This window comes from Atractosteus spatula (assembly GCF_055471065.1).
Source record: "Atractosteus spatula isolate fAtrSpa1 chromosome 10 unlocalized genomic scaffold, fAtrSpa1.hap1 SUPER_10_unloc_1, whole genome shotgun sequence".
NCBI classification, from domain to species: domain Eukaryota; kingdom Metazoa; phylum Chordata; class Actinopteri; order Semionotiformes; family Lepisosteidae; genus Atractosteus; species Atractosteus spatula.
In genome coordinates, this window is record NW_028296612.1 from 2,785,022 (window position 1) to 2,801,137 (window position 16,116).

Below are 16,116 nucleotides of genomic sequence, written 5' to 3' on the forward strand. Positions count from 1 at the left end.
TGGTTAAAGCAGTTGCATTCCAGCAAACCTCTGGTCATCAAAAGGAGCGAGCGACTCGTGTAGTGTAGTGAGCAGAGCCGTGATGGGGAAATTGCTTAAGAATTTGAGCCGAAGAGCCTGGAGATAAAGTTTCAACACTTCCCGTCCCTGAAAGCCCTTTCCAACAGACACTGCAATGCAAGGAAATAAGGTTGGAATTGGGGGATAGGGTCCACGGACAAAGGCTGGGAATTTTCAAAGGTGCTAGTTGACACAGAGGGTGGTGGGGGTGGGGAACAAGCTGCCCAGCCCGTGTGGTTGAAGCCGATACCCCGGCTTCTCTCCAGACACAGCTGGGTGAGCTCCTTCAGTCAGGACAGGAGGCTCTTCTGTACACAGAGGGTGGTGGGGGTGGGGAACAAGCTGCCCAGTCCGTGTGGTTGAAGCCGATACCCCGGCTCCTCTCCAGACACAGCTGGGTGAGCTCCTCCAGTCAGGACAGGAGGCTCTTCTGTACACAGAGGGTGGTGGGGGTGGGGAACAAGCTGCCCAGCCCTGTGGTTGAAGCCGATACCCTGGCTTCTCTCTCCAGACACAGCTGGGTGAGCTCCTCCAGTCAGGACAGGAGGCTCTTCTGTACACAGAGGGGGGTGGGGGTGGGAAACAAGCTGCCCAGTCCGTGTGGTTGAAGCCGATACCCCAGCTTCTCTCCAGACACAGCTGGGTGAGCTCCTCCAGTCAGGACAGGAGGCTCTACTGTACACAGAGGGTGGTGGGGGTGGGGAACAAGCTGCCCAGCCCGTGTGGTTGAAGCCGATACCCCGGCTCCTCTCCAGACACAGCTGGGTGAGCTCCTTCAGTCAGGACAGGAGGCTCTTCTGTACACAGAGGGTGGTGGGGGTGGGGAACAAGCTGCCCAGTCCGTGTGGTTGAAGCCGATACCCCGGCTCCTCTCCAGACACAGCTGGGTGAGCTCCTCCAGTCAGGACAGCAGGTGGCTCATTACACAGAGGGTGGTGGGGGTGTGGAACAATGCGTGTCCATTCAGAGACTCTCGACAGGGAGGTCAAGAGAGTTGAACAGTCAAGTGCGGCAGCAGAGAGAGAGTCTTAGACCTTCCCTCTCAGAGGAAACACGCAGAGTGGAGAAACACAGAGCTTCACGCAGGAAGTGTGCAGAACTGGGCTGCAGTCAGGAGAGGAGGAGCTGAGCTCCCTCAGTTCACTCACTCAGAGCGCAGAGTCATGGAGGGACTCAGAGGAGCCCCAGAGCTTCTCCTGCTGGTCCTCCTCTCCCTGGCCAGAGGATCCCTCTCAGGTAAGAGCAGGACTGTCTTCTCTCGGGGGGGCTGGAGAGTGAAGGGGGCTCCCAGTGTCAGTGTGGGGGGGGGGCTGGAGAGTGAAGGGGGCTCCCAGTGTCAGTGTGGGGGGGGCTGGAGAGTGAGGGGGCTCCCAGTGTCAGTGTGGGGCGGGCTGGAGAGTGAAGGGGGCTCCCAGTGTCAGTGTGGGGGGCTGGAGAGTGAGGGGGCTCCCAGTGTCAGTGTGGGGGGGGGCTGGAGAGTGAAGGGGGCTCCCAGTGTCAGTGTGGGGGGGGCTGGAGAGTGAAGGGGGCTCCCAGTGTCAGTGTGGGGGGGGGCTGGAGAGTGAGGGGGCTCCCAGTGTCAGTGTGGGGGGCTGGAGAGTGAAGGGGGCTCCCAGTGTCAGTGTGGGGGGGGCTGGAGAGTGAAGGGGGCTCCCAGTGTCAGTGTGTGGGGGGCTGGAGAGTGAAGGGGGCTCCCAGTGTCAGTGTGGGGGGGGCTGGAGAGTGAAGGGGGCTCCCAGTGTCAGTGTGTGGGGGGCTGGAGAGTGAGGGGGCTCCCAGTGTCAGTGTGGGGGGCTGGAGAGTGAGGGGGGCTCCCAGTGTCAGTGTGGGGGGGGGGGGCAGGATTTCCACATTGTTCTGACCCCCCCTGAGGCTCCAGCAGCGGCGCCCCTGTCTGCTGGTGAGTAACACACACATAGAATAATCGTTATCACAATTATCAACATTCGTTCAATACTTCTTGTATAAAACACTGATACATTGAGAATACGGATATATAACAGACAGCTCCCAGCTTTTATTACTGAATATCATGTACAACACTGCTGATAAGGGAAATATACTGGTTACACACACCCATGTTAGAATGTTTATTTCCTAAAACGTAAAGTATTTTGACAGTTTCTGGGGATGGCTTGCTGGACACTGGGATGAGATTTCTCCAGGAATTCCACAGGTCAGTTTGTCTGAAAGGGTCTGGCTCAGAGCTCCCTGTGATCATCACCCTCTCCAGCAGACTGAGGGATAAGGATGCCGTTCAAAACCTTTTCTGAGAAGCTGCATGGCAACAAGAGCCTATTTTAAAACAACAGCTTCTCCTTATTGTAACAAACGGCAGTGAGCCTCTTCAAACACATGACCTGTGTGGTTCAAGAGCTTCTATTTCCACACACATTAGTTTCAGGCCGTGGTCACTGTTAGACAGGAAACCGGGCAGAGTTGTTGTGGGTGTGTGATCTGGGTAATATCTGTTACTGTCAACCGTCTCCATTGTTCTGTCTCCCACCACAGCCCCCAGTGCTTAAACAGGAGACAACTGTCTCCAGTGGACAGTCTCTCATCACAGCCCCCACTCCATGGACAGGAGACAACTGTCTCCAGTGGACTGTCTCCCATCTGAGCCCCAGTCCTGGGACAGGAGACAACTGTCTCCAGTGGACTGTCTCTCATCAGACAAGAGACAACTGTCTCCAGTGGACTGTCTCCCACCACAGCCCCAGTCCTTGCACTGTAGACAGCTGTCTCCAGTGGACTGTCTCCCACCACAGCCCCAGTCCTGGGACAGTAGACAGCTGTCTCCAGCGGACTGTCTCTCATCAGACAGCTGGACCGTGTTGAATGTCTCAGAGTCAGAGTCAGAGTCTGTAGTGATGAGAACAGGGGAAGGTGTACCTGTACCTGGAAGGAGGTTGGAAAAGGACTGAGACTCGTACAGAGTGAGAAAATATAGCTGTGATACCTGAAGTCACACTTACAGTCTCTTGGGGCATTCTATACTACAATCTACAGTACAGTAGAGTGTCCTAAAGTATACAACAGTGTACTACAGTATACACTATACTGGTGTATACTACTACAAGATACTGTACTATACAATACAATACTGTACACTGTACTCTGTATGGCTTTGTCACCTGTAAAAATCTTTTTTGGGCATTCTATACCACGCTCTGCTATACTGTAGTATACAATACACTAGTGTACTACAATATATAATACAATACTGTACTGTACTACACTATACAGTACTACATGTTATAATACTGTACTACACTCTACTGTACTATACAATACACTAGTGTACTACAATATACAATACTATACTGTACTACACTAAACAGTACTACACATTATAACACTGTACTACACAATACACTAGTGTACTACAATACACAATACAATACTGTACTACACTAAACAGTACTACACATTATAACACTGTACTACACTCTACTGTACTATACAATACTGTACACTGTACTCTGTATGGCTGGGTCACCTGTACAAGTTCACCTGTTGCAGCTCTGCACACACAGCTCAGAGAAACGGCTTCTCTTCATGCCTGAATCGGGGGAATGTGAGGGGACAGTCAGGACCCAGAGGGTCTGTAACTGCTCTGTGCTCCCTGGAGGGCGGCGCTCTGTCACATGATGCTCATGCCCTGCAGAAACACAATGAGATGTCAAAGACAAACGTACAGAAGTTCATCAGTGAAGCTGATCCTGAGCTCATTCTGTAGCGGGATGAGACACAGCTGGAAGATGTTTGATTGAAATAAGTTCTTTTCTTCAATTTTCCAATCCCAGCCCCTCCTCCTGTGTGTTGGTCTGTCTCCCATGTAGACAGAGGGGCTGGTGCTCTGAGTCTGTTCTTCACCAGACCGTTCTTCCACAGGACCAGCGATCCGCACTGTCACTGTCCCAGAGGGAGCATCTGTAACCCTGAACTGCGCTGTGTCGAAGCCTGTTTCTTCCCATGAGCCAGTACTGTGGTCAGTCACTCTGAGAGGTGTTGATCACACTGTGGTGTCCAGACTTGAGGATGGACGTGTGGTTAAAGGAGCTGATGATCCACAGAACAGATTCTCTCTGCTTGACGATTCCTCCCTCCTGATATTGAGTGTGAAGCCTGGAGACGCTGGGCTGTACAGCTGTAACAGGCAGCCGGTGGTAGAACTACAGGTGACGACAGGTGAGCAGTCCGAAGCTCTTCCCTGCTGTGTCTGTCTTGAGCTGGTCTGGCCCAGAGGGGTTTCCTCCCAGCTGGCAGCAGCTCTGACCTCAGAGGAGTGTGGAGCAAGAGAAGCAGCAGCAGGCACTGCTCTGCTGTCAGGAGTCTGTGAGGAGGGTCCGGGCGAGACGGTGCAGTGTGCGAGCTCTGGTAAAAAAGTCAAAAAAAGCCCTGGGTCTACTTCATCACCTTTCTAATGTTCTAATCTCCCCAGGGACAGGAGATACAGGTACAACTGCCAGAACCAAGACTTCCCCAGGGAAACCAGCTGCAGACAGAGGAGAAAACTGTGGTGAAAGTGCAGGTATGTATATTACTGAGCTCGAGTAGGTCTGAGAGCACAACATTTTTAACATCGATATCGGCTCCGTGTTACATGTACATCAAATAGAGCATAAAGGTTAACTAATAACAGGACTCTGACAAACAGTGACTAGTCAGGAAATGGAGACAGAGGGAGGAGCAGGAGAATAGTTTCACATACTGTTGTTTCCTTGCCTACTGACACCCCTGTAAGATCAGCTCCAGCTGTGAAGCTCAGAGCTGGATGATATTAGGGCTGTAAACCCCACTGGACTGATTCTATAGGCCACTGTGTATTCATGACCTCCACTGACCCTTCCTCACCTTTGTTGACTCAAAATGTGTCCACCGACCCTCCATGACCTCCATTGACTCTACATGACCTCCACTGACCCTCCATGACCTCTCTGCCCCTCCATGACCTCACTGGTCCTGCGGCTGATGGTCACCTCAGGGAACAGGGTGACCAGCTGGCTGGGGGTCTTGCAGCAGACGGGGGGGGGGGGTGAGAGCCCAGACTCCCCACTGCTGGACTAACCCCCCTCCTGCACCACCCTCTTCCCTCCAGCAGGGGGCTCCACCTCCCACACAGTGCACACCTCCCTGGTGGCCTGCGGCCTGGCTGGACTGGTCAGCGCCGTGATCGCGACGGAGATCAGGTCCAGACGGAGAGCGGCCAGCGGGACCCGGACAGGAGAGACCCCCTAGAGAGGCGCTCGGACCCCCGCCGACTCTCACCTGGGGGGCCGTCGGGATCGGCTGCAGTCCTGGGGCCCCCAGCCCAGCCCAGCCCAGCAGGGTCTCTCACGCAGCTGGGATGAGCTCACTGACAGCTGGGGGGAGAGACAGCCTCCTGACTGGAGTCTACAGGCTCCTCCACACAGCTGTGACACTGCACTGGGACCAGTCTCTTCTTCACTTCCACTGCTTCAGTCTCTGTGGGCTGCTCAAGTCTGTGGGCAGATCAGACAAAAATAAATTGACTATGAATTATAAAGCTGTTTAGTCTGTAATTAATTCTGTCCAGCTGTACCCAAATCGCCCAGGTGGCCCCTCCTCTAGAAACCCTCAGTGGGCAAATATATATAAAGCACTGGTGCCCCCTGGTGGCTGGAAGACTAACTGTAAGACTCACTGTCGTATTGCAAGCCCTGAATATCCCCCCGCCATCCGCGTGTCAGAATTTGTCCCCAGTCTGATGGGAACACTTGAGCTCTCGGTGGTACAGTTCAGCTCAGTTTACTGGTCACATGCACAACTGCAATGAAATACTGATGTGTATCTAATCGCCAGGGAACATTCTTGAACACATTCCAGAAGATACACAGCAGGGGATCTGAAATTGAGAACAGGAGGAGCTTCTTTACACAGAGGGTGGTGGGGGTGGGGAACAAGCTGCCCACCCGTGTGGTTGAAGCCGATACCCTGGCTTCTCTCCAGACACAGCTGGGTGAGCTCCTCCAGTCAGGACAGGAGGCTCTTCTGTACACAGAGGGTGGTGGGGGTGGGGAACAAGCAAGGGAACAAGGGGAACACACCCACACTCACACACCCTGGACAGGACACCAGTCCATCACAGGACACACACACACTCACACACCCTGGACAGGACACCAGTCCATCACAGGACACACACACACACTCACACACCCTGGACAGGACACCAGTCCATCACAGGACACACACACACTCACACACCCTGGACAGGACACCAGTCCATCACAGGACACACACACTCACACACCCTGGACAGGACACCAGTCCATCACAGGACACACACACACTCACACACCCTGGACAGGACACCAGTCCATCACAGGACACACACACACTCACACACCCTGGACAGGACACCAGTCCATCACAGGACACACACACACACTCACACACCCTGGACAGGACACCAGTCCATCACAGGACACACACACACACTCACACACCCTGGACAGGACACCAGTCCATCACAGGACACACACAGACACACACCCTGGACAGGACACCAGGGCATCTCAGGACACACACACACACACACACACACACTCACAGCAGGGTCAGTTCTCTGAGAAGCCAATTCACCCACCAGCCTGTCTCTGGACCGAGGGAGGAAACCGGAGCAGCTGGAGGAAACCCCATACAAAAGCAGGGAGAACATGCAGACTCCACACAGACAGCACCCCCGGGTACAGAATTGTATCGGGAGCCCCAGAGCCACGGGGCAGCACTGCCCAACCGCTGCCCCAGCTCACTTCACTTCCTTTGAGGCCAAAAAGCACCGGACAACCCACACCTCAAAAAAAAAAAGGCAGCTGTGAGCCTCTAATTTAAACCACGAGTGTGGGCGCCTTCTAAAATTGTGAACGGCTGTTAATCGCATCTACAAATATGGAGAAACAGAAATAGTCCCGGGAGAGGAAACTGAGCTATTCCGGCCGACCAGGGGCAGCAGGTGGCTCATTACACAGAGGGTGGTGGGGGTGTGGAACAATGCGTGTCCACTCAGAGACTATCGACAGGGAGGTCAAGAGAGTTGAACAGTCAAGTGTGGCAGCAGAGAGAGAGTCTTAGACCTTCCCTCTCAGAGGAAACACGCAGAGTGGAGAAACACAGAGCTTCAAGCAGGAAGTGTGCAGAACTGGGCTGCAGTCAGGAGAGGAGGAGCTGAGCTCCCTCAGTTCACTCACTCAGAGCGCAGAGTCATGGAGGGACTCAGAGGAGCCCCAGAGCTTCTCCTGCTGGTCCTCCTCTCCCTGGCCAGAGGATCCCTCTCAGGTAAGAGCAGGACTGTCTTCTCTCGGGGGGGCTGGAGAGTGAGGGGGGCTCCCAGTGTCAGTGTGGGGGGCTGGAGAGTGAAGGGGGCTCCCAGTGTCAGTGTGGGGGGGGCTGGAGAGTGAAGGGGGCTCCCAGTGTCAGTGTGGGGGGGGCTGGAGAGTGAAGGGGGCTCCCAGTGTCAGTGTGGGGGGCTGGAGAGTGAAGGGGGCTCCCAGTGTCAGTGTGGGGGGGGCTGGAGAGTGAAGGGGGCTCCCAGTGTCAGTGTGGGGGGGGGGGGGGCAGGATTTCCACACTGTTCTGACCCCCCCTGAGGCTCCAGCAGCGGCGCCCCTGTCTGCTGGTGAGTAACACACACATAGAATAATCGTTATCACAATTATCAACATTCGTTCAATACTTCTTGTATAAAACACTGATACATTGAGAATACGGATATATAACAGACAGCTCCCAGCTTTTATTACTGAATATCATGTACAACACTGCTGATAAGGGAAATATACTGGTTACACACACCCATGTTAGAATGTTTATTTCCTAAAACGTAAAGTATTTTGACAGTTTCTGGGGATGGCTTGCTGGACACTGGGATGAGATTTCTCCAGGAATTCCACAGGTCAGCTTGTCTGAAAGGGTCTGGCTCAGAGCTCCCTGTGATCATCACCCTCTCCAGCAGACTGAACCATAAAGATGCCGTTCAAAAGAGTTTTTGAGAAGCTGCATGGCAACAAGAGCCTATTTTAAAACAACAGCTTCTCCTTATTGTAACAAACGGCAGTGAGCCTCTTCAAACACATAACCTGTGTGGTCAAGAGCTCAGGCCGTGGTCACTGTTAGACAGGAAACTGCGCAGAGATGTTGGGGATGTGTGATCTGGGTAATATCTGTTCTCTCATCAGAGCCCCAGTGCTTGTTGAATCTCTCAGTCACTACACTGAGCTTGTCTGAATGACAAAACAATATATAATACTGTATTAATACTATAATATTGTACTATACAATACTGTACACTGTACTCTGTATGGCTTTGTCACCTGTAAAAATCTTTTTTGGGCATTCTATACCACGCTCTGCTATACTGTAGTATACAATACACTAGTGTACTACAATATACAATACAATACTGTACTGTACTACACTATACAGTACTACATGTTATAATACTGTACTGCACTCTACTGTACTATACAATACACTAGTGTACTACAATATACAATACAATACTGTACTACACTAAACAGTACTACACCTTATAATATTGTACTACACATTATAATACTGTACTACACTCTACTATACTGTACTATACTATACAATATTGTACTGTACTCTGTACTCTGTATGGCCTTTTCACCTGTAAAAGTTCACCTGTTGCAGCTCTGCTAAGCCAGTACTGTGGACAGTCACTCTGAGAGGTGTTGATCACACTGTGGTAACCAGACGTGAAGATGGAAGTGTGGATAAAGGAGCTGATGATCCACAGAACAGATTCTCTCTGTACAGTATGGTTTGTACTATACCATACTGCACTACATGTTATAATACTGTACTGTACTACACTCAACTGTACAATACAATATGATACTGTACTACACATTATAATACTGTACTACACTTCACTGTACTATACAATATACTAGTGTACTGCAATATACAATAGGCTACTGTACTACAATATACAATACTATACTGTACTACACTCTACTGTACTACACATTATAATACTTGCACTACACTATACTGTACTATACAATACACTAGTGTACTTCAATACACAATACTATACTGTACTACACTATACTGTACTACACATTATAACACTGTACTACACTCTACTGTACTATACAATACTGTACACTGTACTCTGTATGGCTGGGTCACCTGTACAAGTTCACCTGTTGCAGCTCTGCACACACAGCTCAGAGAAACGGCTTCTCTTCATGCCTGAATCGGGGGAATGTGAGGGGACAGTCAGGACCCAGAGGGTCTGTAACTGCTCTGTGCTCCCTGGAGGGCGGCGCTCTGTCACATGATGCTCATGCCCTGCAGAAACACAATGAGATGTCAAAGACAAACGTACAGAAGTTCATCAGTGAAGCTGATCCTGAGCTCATTCTGTAGCGGGATGAGACACAGCTGGAAGATGTTTGATTGAAATAAGTTCTTTTCTTCAATTTTCCAGTCCCAGCCCCTCCTTCTGTGTGTCGGTCTGTCTCCCATGAAGACAGAGGGGCTGGTGCTCTGAGTCTGTTCTTCACCAGACTGTTCTTCCACAGGTCCAGCGATCCGCACTGTCACTGTCCCAGAGGGAGGATCTGTCACCTTCGTCTGTGATGTGTCGAAGCCTGTTTCTTCCCATGAGCCAGTACAGTGGACAGTCACTCCGAGAGGTGGTTTTGATCACACTGTGGTGACCAGACGTGAGGATGGAAGTGTGGTTAAAGGAGCTGATGATCCACAGAACAGGTTCTCTCTGCTTGACGATTCCTCCCTTGTGATATGGAGTGTGAAGCCTGGAGACTCTGGACTGTACAGCTGTAACAGGCAGCCGGTGGTAGAACTACAGGTGACGACAGGTGAGGACATTCATCATACTCTTTTCCTAGATCCGTCTTGAGATCTTCTTGTCCAGTTTGTATTTTGATCTCACACTGGATCTTTTTCCAAAACAGCTCCTTTAAATCTGAAAGTAGTAAAAAATGTTTTACTTGTGCTCAGACTGACTGAACTCCACAGCTTCTCTCTCTCTCATCCTGGCGTTAATCCCACATCAGCAGGGTCCGCTTGTCGGCACGCCCGTCTCCATTTGGTGGTTTGAACCAAATCTTTGAGCTGAGATGCCATTAAACGCGAGCGAGAGATACTGCAACCGGCGCGTCGCTCCGCCTGCCGTCGGAGTGGGAGGGGTGGGGAGGAGAACAAAGTAATGTAGCCAATTCATAGAGGGGGATTATTAGGAGGCCATGATTGGTAAGAGCCAATGGGAAATTTGGCCAGGACGCCGGAGTTACACCCCTACTCTTTTCGAGAAACGCCCTGGGATTGTTAATGAGCACAGAGAGTCAGGATCTCGGGTTTTACGTCTCATCCGAAGGACGGCGCCTGTTTACAGTCCAGTGTCCCCCGTCACTATACTGGGGCATCAGGACCCACACAGACCGCAGGGTGAGAGCGCCCCCTGCTGGCCCCACTCACCCCTCCCCCAGCAGCAGCCTCAGCTCTCCCAGGAGTCTCCCCTCCAGGTACTGGCCAGGCTCACACCTGCTGGGGCTCCAGTGGGGCTGCCAGTTGTAAGTTGCAGGGTGACATGGCTGCTGGCATGAACTCCACAGCTTCTGTTATGTAATAAAATACTCTCTGTTTTGCGATATGAAGGGGATGTGAAACAAACTGAAAATGAATAAAAGGGCAGGTTGTTCTGCTGACAGAACACAGTCAAGAGGAACCTGAGACTCTGATCTCTCAATTGTTCAATTGTTTCTTCAAATATAGAAAACAGATGTTTTTTACTTTTTAATTTGAATCACCACTCTGTTATCCTGGCACAGAGGTCAGAGGTCAGAGGTCATCTGTCAGACATGACGTCCCCATCTCTTATTCCTGAACTAAAGCACATTTGAGATGTTGAAAGTTGTTGAAACTCTGAACACACTCTTAATCCCTTACAGCAGGAACGTATGGAGGATCTATACGTGTCTACGTGTCTATACGTGATGGGACACTGTGATGAGTGTATCAGACTACAGAACAGGCACCATGTAGGAAATGTAGTCCAGACAAGCACCTCCAGCCTACTGCCCTCTCACAGAGACTGACTGGCTTTCCCTACGTCCTGTCCTGAGTCGGCCTCTCTCAGTGTCCGTGTCACTGTCCCACAGGGAGAATCTCTGTGCCTGAGGGTCACCACCTCGTCCTGAACTGCAGCGACCCTCCTCCAGCACAGGGGACCTCAGTCCAGTGGACATACAGGAGGGACAGAGAGGGGGACACACAGGCCACTGACGTCACAAGGAAGATACTCAACACAAAACAAAAGAAATACCATGTTTATAGCAGTGGTGCTCTTTACATTCATGATGTAGAGCTGGACGACTCTGGACTGTACTACTGTAACAGTCAGGCTGTGGCAGAGCTGGAGGTGCTGGGAGGTGAGTGACCACAGTGGACTTATTCCTGTACTAACTGGACCAGGGACACAGACCCCTGGACTGACTGGACCAGGGACACAGACCCCTGCACTGACTGGTCCAGAGTCACAGACCCCTGGACTGACTGGACCAGAGTCACAGACCCCTGGACTGACTGGACCGGGGACACAGACCCCTGGACTGACTGGTCCAGAGTCACAGACCCCTGGATTAACTGGACCAGGGACACAGACCCCTGGACTGACTGGTCCAGAGTCACAGACCCCTGGACTGACTGGACCAGAGTCACAGACCTTATAAGTCCTAACTACTAAAGGGCCAGAAGGGCCAAGTTGCCTCATTTGCAACCTTTCTAATGTTCTAATCTCCCCAGGGACAGGAGATACAGGTACAACTGCCAGAACCAAGACTTCCCCAGGGAAACCAGCTGCAGACAGAGGAGAAAACTGTGGTGAAAGTGCAGGTATGTATATTACTGAGCTCGAGTAGGTCTGAGAGCACAACATTTTTAACATCAATATCGGCTCCGTGTTACATGTACATCAAATAGAGCATAAAGGTTAACTAATAACAGGACTCTGACAAACAGTGACTAGTCAGGAAATGGAGACAGAGGGAGGAGCAGGAGAATAGTTTCACATACTGTTGTTTCCTTGCCTACTGACACCCCTGTAAGATCAGCTCCAGCTGTGAAGCTCAGAGCTGGATGATATTAGGGCTGTAAACCCCACTGGACTGATTCTATAGGCCACTGTGTATTCATGACCTCCACTGACCCTTCCTCACCTTTGTTGACTCAAAATGTGTCCACCGACCCTCCATGACCTCCATTGACTCTACATGACCTCCACTGACCCTCCATGACCTCTCTGCCCCTCCATGACCTCACTGGTCCTGCGGCTGATGGTCACCTCAGGGAACAGGGTGACCAGCTGGCTGGGGGTCTTGCAGCAGACGGGGGGGGGGGGTGAGAGCCCAGACTCCCCACTGCTGGACTAACCCCCCTCCTGCACCACCCTCTTCCCTCCAGCAGGGGGCTCCACCTCCCACACAGTGCACACCTCCCTGGTGGCCTGCGGCCTGGCTGGACTGGTCAGCGCCGTGATCGCGACGGAGATCAGGTCCAGACGGAGAGCGGCCAGCGGGACCCGGACAGGAGAGACCCCCTAGAGAGGCGCTCGGACCCCCGCCGACTCTCACCTGGGGGGCCGTCGGGATCGGCTGCAGTCCTGGGGCTCCCAGCCCAGCCCAGCCCAGCAGGGTCTCTCACGCAGCTGGGATGAGCTCACTGACAGCTGGGGGGAGAGACAGCCTCCTGACTGGAGTCTACAGGCTCCTCCACACAGCTGTGACACTGCACTGGGACCAGTCTCTTCTTCACTTCCACTGCTTCAGTCTCTGTGGGCTGCTCAAGTCTGTGGGCAGATCAGACAAAAATAAATTGACTATGAATTCTAAAAGCTGTTTAGTCTGTAATTAATTCTGTTCAGTTGTACCCAAATCGCCCAGGTGGCCCCTCCTCTAGAAACCCTCAGTGGGCAAATATATATAAAGCACTGGCGCCCTCTGGTGGCTGGAAGACTAACTGTAAGACTCACTGTCGTATTGCAAGCCCTGCTTCTACACATCACAGCAATTCCTTCCACAGCTGTCCTGATCAAGCAGAGTATTAGAGGAGGGGCAGAAGCTGATGACCTTCAATTCAGCTGAGCCTACAGCTGGACTGGGTGAGCAGACAGTGCTGGACAACACACACTCACACACAACACTGCGCTCAGATTCTGAAGGGACTCGTCATTCCCTCTCATCCTGTGTGTATCCACTCATTCAAACTCTGCTGAAAGGTGAAAAAATAAACCGATATGGGAGGGAAAACAGGAAAATGCCAGTTTTCTGGGGAATATCCCCCCGCCATCCGCATGTCAGAATTTGTCCCCAGTCTGATGGGAACACTTGAGCTCTCGGTGGTACAGTTCAGCTCAGTTTACTGGTCACATGCACAACTGCAATGAAATACTGATGTGTATCTAATCGCCAGGGAACATTCTTGAACACATTCCAGAAGATACACAGCAGGGGATCTGAAATTGAGAACAGGAGGAGCTTCTTTACACAGAGGGTGGTGGGGGTGGGGAACAAGCTGCCCAGTCCATGCGGTTGAAGCCGATACCCTGGCTTCTCTCTAGACACAGCTGGGTGAGCTCCTCCAGTCAGGACAGGAGGCTCTTCTGTACACAGAGGGGGGTGGGGGTGGGGAACAAGCTGCCCAGCCCTGTGGTTGAAGCCGATACCCCGGCTTCTCTCCAGACACAGCTGGGTGAGCTCCTCCAGTCAGGACAGGAGGCTCTTCTGTACACAGAGGGTGGTGGGGGTGGGGAACAAGCTGCCCAGCCCTGTGGTTGAAGCCGATACCCTGGCTTCTCTCCAGACACAGCTGGGTGAGCTCCTCCAGTCAGGACAGGAGGCTCTTCTGTACACAGAGGGGGGTGGGGGTGGGGAACAAGCTGCCCAGCCCTGTGGTTGAAGCCGATACCCTGGCTTCTCTCCAGACACAGCTGGATGAGCTCCTTGGATCAACTACCCACTTACTACCTAACAAGTTAAATGGGCAAATGAGCTCCCACCTGTAGCTGTTCTTATCTTTCCATGATGATATGGAAAAGACAAGTACTATTTGAAGACATAGTTGTGTTCTGAAAGAACATTTAATACTTCAATATTCATATTATCTGTCGATTAAAAGTTACATCTGATTAATAGAGCTACAGGTAAAACAGCAAAAACAGTGTAAAATTCACTGAACATATTTTAAATACTTCATCCTGTTATTATGTAGTTGCAGTACCACTTAACTACCATCCATTTACTAATAGCTCTCTCCAGTACAGGGTCACAGGGGGTCCAGAGTCTGTCCCAGCAAGCAACAGGCACAAGGCAGGGCTCACCCTGGACACCAGTCCATCACAGGACACACACACACACTCACACACCCTGGACAGGACACCAGTCCATCACAGGACACACACACACTCACACACCCTGGACAGGACACCAGTCCATCACAGGACACACACACTCAATCATGCACCCTGGACAGGACACCAGTCCATCACAGGACACACACACACACACACACTCACACACCCTGGACAGGACACCAGTCCATCACAGGACACACACACACTCACACACCCTGGACAGGACACCAGTCCATCACAGGACACACACACTCACTCACGCACCCTGGACAGGACACCAGTCCATCACAGGACACACCTTGGACAGGACACCAGTCCATCACAGGACACACACAGACACACACCCTGGACAGGACACCAGGGCATCTCAGGACACACACACACACACACACACACACACACACACACACACACACTCACAGCAGGGTCAGTTCTCTGAGAAGCCAATTCACCCACCAGCCTGTCTCTGGACCGAGGGAGGAAACCGGAGCAGCTGGAGGAAACCCCATACAAAAGCAGGGAGAACATGCAGACTCCACACAGACAGCACCCCCGGGTACAGAATTGTATCGGGAGCCCCAGAGCCGCGGGGCAGCACTGCCCAACCGCTGCCCCAGCTCACTTCACTTCCTTTGAGGCCAAAAAGCACCGGACAACCCACACCTCAAAAAAAAAAAGGCAGCTGTGAGCCTCCAATTTAAACCACGAGTGTGGGCGCCTTCTAAAATTGCGAACGGCTGTTAATCGCGTCTACAAATATGGAGAAACAGAAATAGTCCCGGGAGAGGAAACTGAGCTATTCCGGCCGACCAGGGGCAGTGCATGCCGGAGTTACCGCCAGGCGTCACATCCCGTGAGTCACCCCTCCCCGGCGGGCGAAGCCGGCGTCTCAGCCGCCCCGGGTTGCTCCCGCAGTCTCGCCTCGCCGACTGCCGCTCGGCCGCCATGGGGGTCTCGGTCCTGATCGCAGCGGCGCTGGTCTCCCTCGCCAGTAAGCACGAGTGCTGGAATCGGTCCGGGGTCGGGCTCAAGGCAGACTAATCGCATCGGCGCTGATCGGTACTGAAACAAAATCTGAGCCGCATCGGCGCCGATCGGGACTGAGTCAATATCTGAATTGGCGCTGATCGGTACTGAGTCAATATCTGAGCCGCATCGGCGCCGATCGGTACTGAGTCAATATCTGAATCGGCGCTGATCGGTACTGAGACAATATCTGAGCCGCATCGGCGCTGATCGGGACTGAGTCAATATCTGAATCGGCGCTGATCGGGACTGAGTCAATATCTGAGCCGCATCAGTGCCGATCGGTACTGAGTCAATATCTGAGCCGCATCAGTGCCGATCGGTACTGAGACAATATCTGAATCGGCGCCGATCGGTACTGAGTCAATATCTGAGCCGGATCAGTGCCGATCGGTACTGAGTCAATATCTGAATCGGCGCTGATCGGTACTGAGTCAATATCTGAGCCGCATCAGTGCCGATCGGTACTGAGTCAATATCTGAATCGGCGCTGATCGGTACTGAGTCAATATCTGAGCCGCATCAGTGCCGATCGGTACTGAGTCAATATCTGAATCGGCGCTGATCGGTACTGAGTCAATATCTGAGCCGCATCAGTGCCG

The 16,116-nt window shown here is 52.2% G+C and overlaps 1 protein-coding gene across 3 annotated transcripts; it reads left to right on the forward strand.

The window, feature by feature from the left end:
* The first annotated feature begins 1,085 nt into the window (after window positions 1–1,085).
* LOC148813428 (matrix-remodeling-associated protein 5-like) lies at window positions 1,086–12,919 on the forward strand. 3 transcript variants are annotated; one of them, XM_088908203.1, is made up of 5 exons: window positions 1,086–1,296; window positions 3,955–4,251; window positions 9,639–9,938; window positions 11,884–11,973; window positions 12,541–12,919. In XM_088908203.1, exons 1-5 carry the CDS (start codon window positions 1,224–1,226, stop codon window positions 12,678–12,680), a joined length of 900 nt encoding a protein of 299 aa, XP_088764329.1. In that variant the 5' UTR covers window positions 1,086–1,223; the 3' UTR covers window positions 12,681–12,919. The 3 variants fall into 3 exon arrangements, with proteins under 3 accessions (XP_088764329.1, XP_088764328.1, XP_088764327.1); XM_088908202.1 differs by lacking the exons at window positions 9,639–9,938; window positions 11,884–11,973; window positions 12,541–12,919 and adding exons at window positions 4,505–4,594; window positions 5,165–5,590; XM_088908201.1 differs by lacking the exons at window positions 9,639–9,938; window positions 11,884–11,973; window positions 12,541–12,919 and adding exons at window positions 4,505–4,594; window positions 5,162–5,590 and having other exon boundaries at window positions 1,087–1,296.
* Window positions 12,920–16,116: the final 3,197 nt, after the last annotated feature.

Excerpts from the sequence above, each read along its gene's own strand:
- LOC148813428 (XM_088908203.1), top strand. The coding sequence starts at position 1,224 with ATGGAGGGACTCAGAGGAGCCCCAGAGCTTCTCCTGCTGGTCCTCCTC. Across the intron at positions 1,297-3,954 it reads GGCCAGAGGATCCCTCTCAG|GACCAGCGATCCGCACTGTC; the intron begins GTAAGAGCAGGA and ends GTTCTTCCACAG. Across the intron at positions 11,974-12,540 it reads AAACTGTGGTGAAAGTGCAG|CAGGGGGCTCCACCTCCCAC; the intron begins GTATGTATATTA and ends TCTTCCCTCCAG.